At 39.1% G+C, this 14,496-nt stretch overlaps 1 protein-coding gene across 3 annotated transcripts in view; it reads left to right on the plus strand.

The window, feature by feature from the left end:
* Positions 1-1,450: 1,450 nt before the first annotated feature.
* The window catches only part of scaf8 (SR-related CTD-associated factor 8), a 69,146-nt gene continuing 56,100 nt past the window's right edge, over positions 1,451-14,496 (plus strand). For all 3 annotated transcript variants that reach the window (XM_061082388.1, XM_061082387.1, XM_061082389.1), the window contains exons 1-2: positions 1,451-1,568; positions 2,449-2,532. In XM_061082388.1, the coding sequence (XP_060938371.1) occupies positions 1,539-1,568; positions 2,449-2,532 (114 nt within the window). In that variant the 5' untranslated portion in view covers positions 1,451-1,538. The remainder of the gene's footprint in view (positions 1,569-2,448; positions 2,533-14,496) is intronic.

Here is a 14,496-nt window from a genome sequence, read left to right on the forward strand (position 1 = left end):
GCCAGGAAAACATAGGATACATGGTGGATAATTCTCAGGAAAAACAAGCTGAAATGGTTTAAAATACTCGGCTTGGGCCAACAAACCCAAACCCTAAATAGTTCCAGCTAAGCAGAGAATTAGGAGGTTGTACAGTAACGGGCATTATGTGACTGTGCCCAGCCACAGCTCCACAAAGCATGGTTCAGGAAGCACCGACCAGGCAAAGTTCCCTGGCAGGAGCCAAAACCAAGCCCCAGGCACATGAGATGCTTTTTTCTGAATAAAGTTTCATCTGTTGTGCACATTAAACCTTAACTGAGTGTAAATAGTTGTAAATGGATGTTCATTCTTTTTGATATGTGTTCTGGTATGAAAGTCAGTGTGATTGTTTGTATATAGGGAAATAAACTGTTACGAAAGTGAATGGTTTCCACTGTGGCTTTATTAAGTATTTTGACTTATATTGCAGCTTTATGCTAAAATTGGACTTGAACACGATTTTTTAAAATATATTAAAAAGAAGACGGAAGTATTGAGATGCTTAGAATTTAGCTCAGGTGCTTGACATTTCTCTTGATCACATGTGAGACGCTTCAACATTTTAGATGGAGTCCACCTGTGGTGAATTCAGCTGATTGGGCAGGATTTGGAAACACACACACACACACCTGTCTGTGTAAGGTGACAACTGATACTGCACATGAGAGCAAAAACCAAGCTAGGAGTGAAAGGAACTGACTGCAGAGCACAAACACAGGATTGTGTTCTACAAAAGGCTACAAGAAAATTGGCATTTTTAAATGAAAACGTTTTAACGAAAAGACTCTTCATAGAGCTTGTTATCTGGGGGGATGAAAGGTCTTGTTAAGGGTAGCGATCAACCAAATGGGCCCTCAAGTTAAGCTCTACAGATTTCCTGTGTCGAGTCACTCCCTGAATGAGGACAACCCGTATTAAGCTTCATGTCTGGAGGACACCAGACACCGCTCATCACCTGCCCAACACCATCCCATCTGTGGAGCATGGTGGCAGCAGCTGCTGGGTTTGTTAGTCTGTTCTGACTTGGGACAGACATGAGTGTCCACCACCAACCTTCAACCAGACAGAGCTGGAGGAGACTGGCAGAAAATCCTCATCACAGAAGGCTGTAATCGCTGTGTCCAATGTCAAAGTGATTTCTCTTTTTACTTTTTGAAATAAAATTGCAAAGTAAAAGTTGTCTTCATCTTTATGGGCTTTTGGGTACATTAATATGGGGGAAGAATTCAAACTACAGAGAAAATGTTAAGTAAAGGTATCTTAACACTTTCTGAAAGGGATTTAGACACAAAAAGAGTGGATTGTGATTTTTATTTTTTTATTTTTGGTACAACCTGTAATGTCGCCAGCCGGACGCTAGGAGTCGCCGCTCCCTCTGCGGATTTCCCACTGGGGCTCCTGCGCCATATTGGCAGTCTCCTCCATCTCCGCAGACGTCGAGCATGCACGTCTCTACCCGGTCACTGAGGAGATCTGTGTAAATACTCCCAGCTCGCTGCGAGCCGCACGGCGTCACCATGGAGGCCGTCAAATCCTTCAACAATGAGGTTGGTGTGAAATGATTACACATGGTCGCAACTGCGGATGTTTCATTTTTACCTCTCACTGTAGCTCGCTGGCTAATGTTAGCATCCAAAAAAGGGGAGAGGGGGTGGTGGGGAGGGGGGGACAAGGCCGCCATCTGTGCACAACAACACGGCCTCAACGGTCAAATGAGTCGGTGTCTGGTTCGGGTTCGCTGTGAATAAAACCCAGTTTGATAACAACCACACACACACCCCATGCTAGCTTGTTAGCCCAAGAGGGAATACTTTCAACAGTCTGGCGCTAAGCTAACTGTGATTAGCAAGCTAGCTACAAGTTAGCAAAACCGCCTTAGTTGTTGCGTGCTAACTTGACGAGTTAGCTAGCCAATGTGGAAGCGGAGGGTAAATGCCCTTCTAGCTGCCATTTCCCCAAACTTTTATTCTTCACAATGTCTGATAATGTTACGTATCTGATGTACAGTAGGGAAATATACTGTGCTAACCTAGCATGTCCTGGCTGCTAGGTTAGCCGCTAGCCATCACAGCTAGCAGCGCAACCATCATTTGTCTGCAGTGACATCAAAGTCTGCCTTGATGATGGAGAAGTCAGTGTCAGTGCTGGACTCCACATCCTCTCACAGACAACACAGGACTAATTCATATTACCTTCCATCAATAGAAAGCACTGAATAAATCAGTGGTTATTTTTGTTTTAAGGAAATCAGTTAATCTGAGGTAGACACATTTCCACTACATCATCTCATAATGATCTGAAACCATAATGGAGGCTGTAGTGGACCACTGCATGTCACTGGTTCCCTGAATGAACGTCCATGTTAAATCTTTTAGTAGTTTCACTTGTCTGACCAAGGATGTCCTCTCTTGTCTCCATCTTTTACAGCTGTATTCGCTCAACGAGTACAAGCCGCCCATCTCCAAGGCCAAGATGACTCAGATCACCAAGTCTGGAATCAAAGCTATAAAAGTAAGTATGTAGTGTTCTAGGATGAGGCAGGTAACAGGGAATAAAGACCTGGTCATGAAAGGGAACTCTTCTAAAAATAAATCAAAAATAGAGAGATGGAGGGCCGAAGGTGTGTCCATGTGTTTTTAAAGAAATTACACTATGAGAACTGCAAGCAATATGTGGAATATTGACTCCTATTTCACAACATAGATATCTAGTAAAGAGTTTCTTATGTTAATTTGAGTAAAAATAATAATACTAGTAGTGGATAAAGTGTAATTTAAATGGTGAATGTGTGGCTAATGAAAGTCTAAATTCAAGCTGTAATAAGTGAATCAGTAATGTGGGATGATGTCAGTTACACAACACTCAAATCATGGTACCCGTGGCTGTAGGCCCACATTAGCCAGTGAGTGGGTCCATTACTGAGCCACATCAGCTCAGATAAGCTCATCCACACAACCTGTCTCTTATAGTACTTTTTTAAAGATCCCACATGCTTCCTTGTGTACAATATGTGTTTAGAAAATAATTTTAGAGATTTAAAATAAAACTAAAGGTATGCAGACCGATAAAAGACCGAAGGGCCAATGTAAGCATTTTGACTCTTGACTATTTTTACAAACGTCTAGACAAGTTGTCGGTACAAATCGTGTCAAAGTTTCTCTTCTGTAAAGCCTTGAGACTGACACTAGTGTCAGACCAGCAAACAGTCAGCGGGCTCACAAGTAAGCCAGGCAGTGAGAAAATAATGTTGAGTTGGTGGAAAGGGATTCAGATGACAGGAGCAATCCGAAACATGTTAGAACGATGCATAATGGCCTACTTACTGTAGGTTTCTATATGGTACACCCACGTTATGCCCAACCACAAGCAGAGCTCTACATGTTGGCACTACACAAGTGTTGAATTGGCTCAAATGGGTTTAAGTCATAAAAGTGAGGGCGGCAGCAAGACTGGAAGACTGAGATATGTTTTTGCTTTTTATCTACTGCAAAAGTCTGCACGTACACTGAACTTCATGTAGGAATTTATTTTAGTCAAGGTTGTATTCTAAGTGCACAGTGATGCATATCAGTCTGAAGAACTTCTAGTCTCAAATATCCATGTGCTGAATGGAAATACACTGCTGGAGCTGGAAAATTCAGTTAATTAAAAAAAGAAAAATCCTGGAAAGTTGGCAACAAACCAAATCAGAAAAGAGACTTATTGCATTAAATGGTGAGAACAACCCCATTGCATTTCTGAAAAGGCAGATGAGTAACATTTTCTACAATCAATCTAAATCCTTCAACTGCAATTAAGTCAGTACCTCAGTGACTATTTTCGGAAAAGTACAGATGTTTGTGATAACGTAAATTATTGATTCATTCTGTTCAATTGCCCCAATAAGTCATGGCTGTGACAGAAGCCCTGCATAAACGACACCATGACCTTGAAACCAAGCATCCAAATGGATTTGCAGCCATCGTTTATTTAAATTATTATAGCTGTGCCTTTCATAATGTATGTCAAATCTCTGTGCCATTTTCGAACACTAATTGTTTTGAATTAAGTTTGATTCATCTGCTGATGAGCCTCTGGTCAGCTTTGAAACCATGTCAGAGCCTCTTTTAGAACCACAATGGAATTGTTTGTGCACGAAGAAAAACTCTAAGCTATTACAGTATCACTAGATGTATTATAACAAGTTGCTTCAGTCCGTGAATGTGCTCAGCCTCAGTTCTGCTTTGTGGTCAATCATGTTTCAGTAGCACTGGTAGACACTTGGTCTCATGGAAATCCAGAGTGAAATGTTCGTCACTAAACGGTTTATGTAGACAGCTATATTGATTTAAATAGAATCAGTTCTGCAGACAGGCGTGAAACAGTAGACTGAAAACTTCGGCTGAAATGCATCCTGTGAAGCCCGATAGTCTCGTCTCATAGCCGTCATTAGCTGTGACTGCATTTGTGCTAGAACAGTCGACCCACAGTCATTGGTTTGTGAATGAATGTTGTGTTTTAGTGTGTATTTTAGATTTTTCTCATCAATAACGGATGCTCGTTAATCTCTATCTGATCAGCAACATAAAAAGTTACCAGTGTTTTTTAAACTCAAACGGTTACTATTAACTTTTGCAAAGATCAACATAAACAATAAAACCTGAGGCTTCACACATCAGACTCCTGCAAGTGCGTCTGTGAAAGAAGTAAAACAGAATTAATTATACCAATAGGGCAGCACAGTGTTCCCCATTAATAACACCCTGGCACAGTTTCATGATGATCCGAAAGTTATTTTACTCTTCTCATTGTGGCTTAAGACATCTTAACTTGGAACTCAATGCTTTTGTTTCATTGTAGACCACTGACCGTCTGTCACAAGCAGCCCCCTCCATCAAAACACCTATATAGTTCTGACCATTTGGAGTGGCAATGTGCTCAGGGCGCATTGTTTCATGTTCAGTTGGAAATCATAGTGACCAACCCCAATGTAATGTTGTTAGTCTGGTGCTCAGTCTATTAACTGTGCGACCCACATTATCTGCTCAGATGGTACTGATGTCCAAGACTAGCAGAGATGGTGCCAGCCCTGAGAAGATACAAATAAAGTTTAACTGATAGTATTGATCTGTCAAGTTACTTAATTGTTAATTGCATCCATAGTCTGGGTATTGGAGAAGGTTTCAAAGATCTTAAAAATACAAATTGTAAATCCTTCGTCTAGTTTCCTATATTCAATACTTTTTGTAAAAAACCTCTGTGACATGACACTTTTAAAATCTTTTAAAGTTGAACATAAAGGTTCCTTTAGTGACCCAGTAGACTGCCTACAATTTTAAAAGCAGCCCTCTGCTGCTAAAAAATCCTAGAGGAAACACTGTAGCGTGATGATCTGCTTGGTACTGTCCAGCATCAGGAGAACTGTTTATAGATACAACCTGCGTGTAAAGTCTGGATTTACCTGCAGTTTGCTCTGCTCAGGTTCACAACAGCATCAACTCCTCATTATTTAGGCGAGGTGGTGCTGAGGCAGGAAGTGATTTATTAACTTTGTTGCATAGATCATGTGATTTTCTTGACAACCAATGGTGTCGGCTGTTATCGCCACAAACTCCCTTGAAATCTTCCTCGCGGTCATGTGTGTGACACCACTTTTCAACTCACTCTGACATTTGCATTAACACATGCGCCTCCTCCAGAGAAAATACGATCAACGTCTGCACTTAACGTTACTAGTTGTTGACCTTCGATAAAATACTTTCGTCTTTTTTATTGATCAAATGTAATGTAAACGTTTTGATTTAATAGAATAAAATTCTATAGTTTGTGTATCAGTAATTTGAGCATTTACCTTATATTTGAATATTACTGATAACCGTGATAATTATGTTTGTAGTATTTTGTAGCACATTGTCAATTCAATATCTCAGAAGACCTGCATTGTTCTCAGCTTTTAATATTGTCCTGAGCTGCAATAATAAACTGTAACTGGGGAATGTAGTTCAATTTTACATAGTTTTTTATATATATATTTTTAAGAGATCAATGTCATGCCCCCCTTTAATAAGGATTTGTCTCTATTTTGCCAGAAAGACCTGTTTTGTCAATTCGTCTCCAGTGTATCAAACTAGTGGCTGGTTTCCTTCACTGTGCTCCTATTAAAAACCTCTCAGAGAAAATCGCTGCTCAGTAATCACTGGCCAAGTCTCTATTTATACATCTTTACTTTTTAAATTAATCCTTAAAATTGCCAAGTGTATTTTCTCTAAAATGATGGAGGCAAAGAGTGGAAATATTTTAAACAAACAATCTATTTTTGATCTTTTATGAATGTTAATATTCCATGAGAATTCATTTTAAGATTAGAAAGCTTGAACACACAAATCGAGGATACCAGCCCTTATTGAAATGTGATACCGTGTCTTGTTTGTACTCTTGTTTCTATAGGAACTACTGTGCTTTTGGTGTTGCTGTGCCTTATGCCAACTGAGAATAACACCTGTTTCCCCTTCCCTCAGCAGCTCTCCCAGCTCCCCCAAAGCACTGAAAGTGAAGCAGGAGGATGGGGTGGAGAGAGTTACAGAGAGATAAGAGAATCCCTAACCAGCTTAGGTAGGAGTATGGGTTGTTTCACAAGGAAGATGGAAAAAGACCAAAATTATTTAAGCTTCATTTGCTCCCACACACTCTGAGAGAAGCACAGCTTGTTCTGCTGCCACTGTGGACTCTCTTTCTGGTTGTCATGGGGTGGTCAATGCAGGTTTTGTGGCTTTGCTGGTGTTTTAGGTTGAGGTTGCAGTCTTGTTAATCTTCGTCTTGAATAGTCAGAACATGTTTCTGAATTCATTTGTTTTGTACTGATGGAGCTTGGAAAATAGACGTGTTTAAATTGGTTTGTAACATTTTAACCTTGGTTATGAATAGCGATATTCTTGTGCTGCTTTGATACCAAACACACATTTGAATAATTCAGCACTCATTGTCAACTCAACAGGCATACTTTGTTCTCACACAAATGCACACACACATTACAGTTGCTTTTCAGGTTAGGCTGGACATGTCTAAGATGGATATTCTTTCTATGGTTGTTTATAAAATGCAGTTGCAGAATCATTGAGTATTACTCATGTTTTAAGAGAAAACTACTTTCGGTATCACATTAAGAGGGTAATTTCATACATCCCTCTGGGAAACCCTGATTGTTTGTTTTGACAGAACAGCAGTGATTCATGTCTTCTGCACATGCACTGTGGCTGTGTTTGGTTGTTGGTAAATGCAGTGTAGCGTGAAAAGACCTCGAGGATTTAAGTCTGTTGATCTCAGTTTTGGTATTTAAGATGCAAGTATGGATTTAAATATCAAATGTCGCTTTTTAAGGCAGCTAACGGACACGTTTTATATGAGTGGGGTAAATCCAAAATGCTTCCACACATTACCTCTCATGAAGCTTGGTATCATTATCTATTCAGCTGATGCCAGCGAGTGTCCTGTTGGAGTGTCCCCCCCCCCCCCCCCCCCACTCCTTTGCTGGCCTGTGCTCACTTTGCACTTAAACAATAAACACCAACACTAAAAAGTTATTAGGACCCGTCCAGTACTTGAAGTTTTCTTTATGTGTCTTTAGAGCTGGGCAATATAACTTCAAATCAGTATCCTGATTATTTCAAAATTGTACCTCTATTACGCCTCCTCCTGACCGTGATCTGACCCCCCGCATGATGCGCGTTACTCTGCACCAGTCAACAAGTGACTCTGCTCCCTGCTCTGTTCTAATCACTCACACGTAGAACTGATCTTTATAACAACCTGCTGAATTCATATTTATGTCCCTGGACGGAAAAACTTCTCTACTGTCTGCGTGAGTGAGTGTCTGCTCCTCTCTGTCGCTCTTCACACAAACTGACCATCACATTTATTTAGTTATTAATCGGTGATGTCGATCATGAATCCTGATCGTTCTGGTTGTGTGCGTCTCGTTAACTCGTTTTGTGTTTGGCATTTGATCTGCGTGCGCACAAAATGTTCAGCCGTTCTTTTCAATGTGTTTAAATACGTGTCTCAGAAACCCTAACAGAATCTAACAAACTCAAAGTAACTTTAAGAACTGTTTGTGTTGGTGTTTATTGTTGAACGGTAAAGTGAGCGCAGGTCGGCAGGGGGAGTGAGTAGGGAGGAGGGAGAACATGCGGCAGGGAACATAGCGGAAACCCGACAATTGATGAATGCACGCATTAGGGAAAATATTTAGCGAACATTAGCGAATTTAGGTCGGTTAAAGGTTATAAATGGTCAATTTCAGAAGAAGGTGGCCCTGCTTATCAAGGAAAAACATAAATAGTAATTTACAAGGTTACTATGAAGATCAGCTCCAAGTGTGAGTCAGTAGAAAAGAGCAGAATCGCTATTCTTGTTTCTGTCAGTCTGCGGTTTTTCAGCATATACGCCTGCTTAAAACTTTTGTTTCTGGACTTTCACATTATGGGTAAATGTTAAACAGTCAATATAAGTTATTGAACTGAGGACATTTTATGAACTTGGGGTTTTTCGGGAAATCATTTTGTTTGTCTTTGTATTGTTTGGGTCTGTGTGTTGTAGTTGCCTCCCGACTATTGTTTGCATTATGTCGTCGAAATGGGACGAGTGATAATTTTCTTCAATAGAAGCTGATATTTGCAGGATAACCGTGTCTATTCAGTTAACCTACATTGTGTTAATATTTTATTGAGATAAAGAGCAAACTTGCAGCATCCATATGCAGTACGTCAGATCTGCAAGTTCCCTTTAATATAGCATTTGTGATTTTTTTTTTCTGTTAGGTTTTTTACTACGAAATACTGTGATCTTAGACCAGAAATCTCATGAAGCAGCTCCAGTGCAGGCACACAAGCAGTGTGGTCCGAGCACAAGTGTAATAGGTTACCATATTATCAGCATTAGAGGTGGAGTGAAATTTTCATCCAGGTGTGGGTCTCTAAAGTGGAGAAAAAAGCATAAGTGTGTATTTGGCTGATGTCAGAGGCGATCTAAAGATCTCTCTATCACTGCAGATCCTAAGGACAGTTCATGATCTAATATCGTCATATCGCACTCCTCTACTCTGGGCAGGGAACTTAGCACAATTTAGAATAAAAAAATATGTCCAGAGATTTGACAAAAAAAGAAGAAAGAGCAAGGATTGTATTAGACCTTTATTTCCTCTTTTTTCCTTTAAGTATATTTTTAGATTTTGGAACAAAGCTTTCCTTTGTTCTGATGTGTGATAAATTTGGTATCAGTCATTCGCTAGTCTACATGTGATGTCTGTAGGGCTGCAACTAACGACTATTCTGATAGTCGATTATTGAAACGATTAATCGACTAATCGGATTATGAATGACACAAATTCTCAATTGCTCTTATTTAGCAAGCAGCTTTTAAATTTAGCTTGAGGTTGTTCGAGGCATGTGATTACTGAAAATAAAGGCAATAAATATTGATACTTCATTAAAAAAAATGTCTTTTAATAAACTTTGTTTCATATAAGGGCACTGTTGACACAAAAGCAAAGACAAATCAAGTTTTTGTCCATTTAAAAGCAAAAACAGGCAAAGTGCTAATAAAACAAATAAATTAAAAATCAAGTATTCATTTTTCCTGTTAACAAAAATGACAGGGAAAGTAGCAGCAATAAAAACATCAACAAACGAAACTACAGTCTTCTTCTGACTAAATAATTGTGATTAAAACAAGACGTTTGTCAGGCAATAGGATAACATAACGCTTTTAAACTCGTTAATAAAAAGTTTAAACCATATTTTTGTAATGGATGCTAGAATCCTGCGCGCAGATATATACGTGTGTATATATAACATCTGACAGAGGCGAGTCCGCATCGTCTCCGTTACGATGTCACACGTGACTCCTCCTCACATGCGCGTGTCCTGCTTCCCTGGAGAGCAGGTCCGCCGCACAAATACTGCAGGTAGATTTTCTCGGGCCATGTTAAGAGTGAAGTTCTCCCGAACTTTTGACTTCCTGGTGCGCGACTGCGCGCGGCAGCGGACGCCGACATAGGTCCATGTTTCGTCGCTATTGCACATGCGCGACTTTCAGAGATAGGAAGGAAGCGAGATGGCTCACTCCTCAGGTACTTCCATCAGCACCTCCGGTAAAATGCCGTTTAGTTCCGCTGCGCGGCACGAGAAACACGCGCTATGACGTCACCAACGAATCATCGACGGGTAAATTCGTCGGCGACTATTTTGGTCATCGATTTTTGTCGACGACGTCGACTAATCGTTGCACCCCTAGATGTCTGTGACTAGTCTGTAGAATGTTGGTTCTATATATAGTAGAACGAGTAAAAAGCATACATGCTTTCTCACTTATTTTAGCTGAGTTGACGGTTATTGTGTTAGGACCAATTCCAGTGAGGTGTCTCAGTTGGTGCGTTTACATTCAAACTGATATTCCACTATTTACTTGACAAATTTAGGATTTAATACAGCATATTCAGTATGGATATCATTTTATGGTGTTTTTTATACATTGTAGTTGCAGAATCTTTGAGTATTAGTCATCTTTTAAGAGTAAATCACTTTCAATGAATGGCTGTGTTTCAAATAAGGCATTCTCCGATTAAGACATGTTGAATATGTACTGCATAGTTGCAATATTAATCTCAATGGCTGAACTGCAGTTTGCAACATGGTCTGTTGCTTGTTTTGTTCTCAACCGTATTAGACAAGAGTTTGAATGGCTGGCTTGGAGCTACATGCACAAACAGAAGGAGAAGTGCACTAGTATTTCATCAGATGAAAGACTATGATATTAACAGCTTCATGTGGATGCATAATAACACTATGCCAACCATTTAAATTAAGTGATTGAATTGATGAAAGAGGTTTTTTTTTAATAATTTAACAATTATTTAAACATTGGGAAAAGTAAATGTATTTCAAGATGTTTTTAACAACTTGACTACCAATACTTAAAATAATGGTTAAGTTGGAAAGGACCTAGCCATTGGAGGGGCAGCTAATACATGGCTGTATTTCAGGAGGAATCTTAACCTGCCATACTAAGGACTAGGGATGTCACGAGAACCGATACTTACGATACCTTTCGATACTAAAATAACAAAACACAGACGATGCCCATTTTTTTGAAGCGCCAATATACGTTTACATTCAGAAAACCAAGACGGCAACTGGGGCTGCAGCGATCGCCCCACCTCGACTTGATGATAAAAAGGCTCAAAGAGTTGTGTATAGGAATACTTTGTGTTTTAGGCAGATTACTGTGGCGTTATCATTTAATGGATAACGTGTCTCACAACAATGCGTCACTCACATGCGTCCACAACTACCCTATAACCCACAGTATATGCGCAAGCACATTAAACTACCGTATATGACATTAACAACATCCAAAGAATGCACTTTTGGAATCTTAGAAAATCCTTTTTTTTTTTTACCGTGGTATCGAAATTGGCATTTTTTTGGTATTGTGACACCCCTACTAAGGACTTTATCCACCTGACCTCCTAGTATAAAGTCCGTAGAAATCCAGAGGAGGTTGATGTGTGAACACAGCAGAGGATCCTCGCTGGATTCACCGTTAGCGAGCGAGTGGGTGCGGTTGATGATGCTTCTAACGTGCGACAGATGCAAAAATAAAAATACGACGGGAAAACAAACCTTTCACTATCTCCTGGTGACAAAGCGTTGTCTTACATGTAGAAGACACAGACGAAGATGTCAAGAGAGTTTGTGGTGATAGGAGTTGACGATTGTGTCGGGGTGCTGTAAACAAATCACGTGATCTACGTAGTGGAGTTAATGTCACTTCCTGCCTCTGTCTGCTGCACCTGGCTGCTCCACTTCTGGCCTGAATAATGCAGAGGATTTGTTGCTGTTGTAAACTTGTTGTGCAGAGAACCTCCCACAGTGTTGTGCGTTTGTGAAAGGCAGACTTGTCTGAAAACATCTTTAGTGGGATATTGTTTGTCCTTATCCGTATTCCTGCAACTTCATCTTCTTGTAAAATGCTGTTGTGTATGTATTACAGACATCTGTAGCTTTAATATAATTCCAGATTCAGATATCTGCAATTTAATTCTGACTATTCAAGTTCATTATTACACAATTCTCCGAAGTTCAAACTTAATCTAAGGCATCTTAAATTGAGGCCCATCAAAGATTTCTTGAACTCCAATTAAAGATATAATATATCTATAATGTGCAATCCCACATACAAATAACAAAAGTGGTTTGAATCTTACTATGTAATTACAGATGTTGAAAAGTTGAGTAGTTAAAACAGAATGATGTTATATATATATAAATATATAATATAAAAAAATTAATACGTAGATAAAGCAAAGTAAATTTGGGATCGGCAAACTTGGTTAAGAAGAGTTAAAAGGAATGTGTCTGTATCTGTCTCTCACACAGTCTCTGTCACTCAGTAGAGAATCTGCACTGAGCTGAATCCATGTCTGTATTCACACAAAACATAGTATTGCAACATCTTCCAGCTTGTTGTTGTGCCTTAGAACATAACTGCTGTGAAACAACCAGAAAAGTATGTTTTGTGTTTTTGTTACACTGCTTTGTGTTTGTTTTCATCGCTCCCTCTCTTCATTCAGCTTATATGTCTCTTGACCATCTCCTCTTTCTCATTTAGTCGGAAGCGACAGTCTTTAAAAGTGTGTGAACATGTTACGTTTACACCTCAAAACTAGGGCTGTGACAACTTGTCAATTTAATTGATTATAAAATAGATGGAAACTTATTCAGTTATCGATTAGTCAGGTGTGTTGCACAATACAAGTCGTCAAAAGCGTGGGAACACCTTACATTATAGCCTTCATTGCCAGTATCACTGCGGTATGAACCTTGTTGTTGTTTACGATCCTCCAGTAAACCTAGAGACATGTTTTTCTCTTCAGGTTCCTACAGTGATGTGCTTCTGTTCCATGTGAAGTCAGCTTCACCTAGTTTACAGCGGTCTCTGATGGCCTAGATGTAAATTTTTGACACGCTTTGGCGACTTGTCTCTGTTGTGTCTCAGTGGTGCTAAGTGTGTCCATCAGTTTTCATACTGTAGAATATATGCTTTTTTGTGGTTTATTAGATTTCTAGTTCATATCAACAGAAGTGCGTTTAGAATGGAGAAAAAGACCCTACATTATCACAACATGGTGAACATGAAGAAGTCCGTCACTTGTGAATCTAGATCAACTACTGACTAAACTGAGGCTGGAAGTACTCCGTTCAGTGTGAATGTACTGTCACATCCTGGCCCTGGGTGCTAAGTGACGAAAACAAACTTTATATTCAATGTAATGTTACCAATATCACAATTCTTTATGCAGGCTTGATTATTACCAAACTTTGAACTTTTTTCCCAGTCACCAGTGCATCTTGACATAAGTTCACCTTCCCTGTGCTTACTTTGTTTCAAAGGATTTATGGATTGACTGACCATTTTATGTTGAAGTGCTTTCAAATCCAATGTCATTTGTCATTTTAAAAACTCCAGCTTCGCCATTTTTTGGTTTCACATTAAATAATATCCTCACAAATTAGTACAAGTTTAAGATAAAGGAGAATCACACTTTTGTTGGTGAAAAGGGGTCCCACCAGTATCTGGACTATTGTCTTTTTCCTTTTTAATGCACCTAAATACAAGCTTAAGTTAGCAAAGGGTTTTTAAGGGTTATGGTGTTGCTGAACAATGCTATTGTTACGGGCATTTTTTAAATACACGTAAATGTTAAAAAGTTGCTCTTATTCTTGGAGCTGAACTTGTTGAATATTTGACGCTTGAGAATCTCACCGTTGGATGTCATTCAAACTCAGCATGCTGGAAATCTTTTCAGAGGTATTTTCAGGCTCAATTTTTTTTTTAATTTACTTTTCTTGCGGTTTAACCATATTTATATTAATGTATTATCACGTAATAGACATTTATCATCAAATACCAAAATATTGGTTTGATCCTGTTCCATGAGAGAAAGCTCTGCAGATTTCCTAAAAATATTGACAATATTTTGTTTGTGTTTTTTTGTGTTGCTAAATAAGGCCAATTTTATTATCCATTCTGTTACTTGGTGTGTATACCAAGTTTTAACCTGGTGTCTCTGTATCAATTGTATATTATAGCTTGTTATTTACCAAATATACGTAAAAAAAACAAAACAATATAATAATTCACATATTTTCTCTTCTCAAACGTTGTAGATAAACAGTTGGATGCACCCTGCCTATAAATACAGCACACAGGCACAGCAGCTTAATTTGCTTTTCTTTGGTTTAAACAGTCTGCACCTTACCCAGGTGATGCATTATCTAAACTGGGTTGTGATCTTTGTCTTTCTTAGAGATACGATTATCATCAATTGAGACTGTTAATTGATTTCAATGCTCAAATTGTACAAATTTGTTTTAAGAGCAATATACAGACAGACACACATTAAAGTACAAGTTGAATACAGGACCTTCTTTGACACTA

This window comes from Limanda limanda, chromosome 12 (genome assembly GCF_963576545.1).
Source record: "Limanda limanda chromosome 12, fLimLim1.1, whole genome shotgun sequence".
NCBI lineage: Eukaryota > Metazoa > Chordata > Actinopteri > Pleuronectiformes > Pleuronectidae > Limanda > Limanda limanda.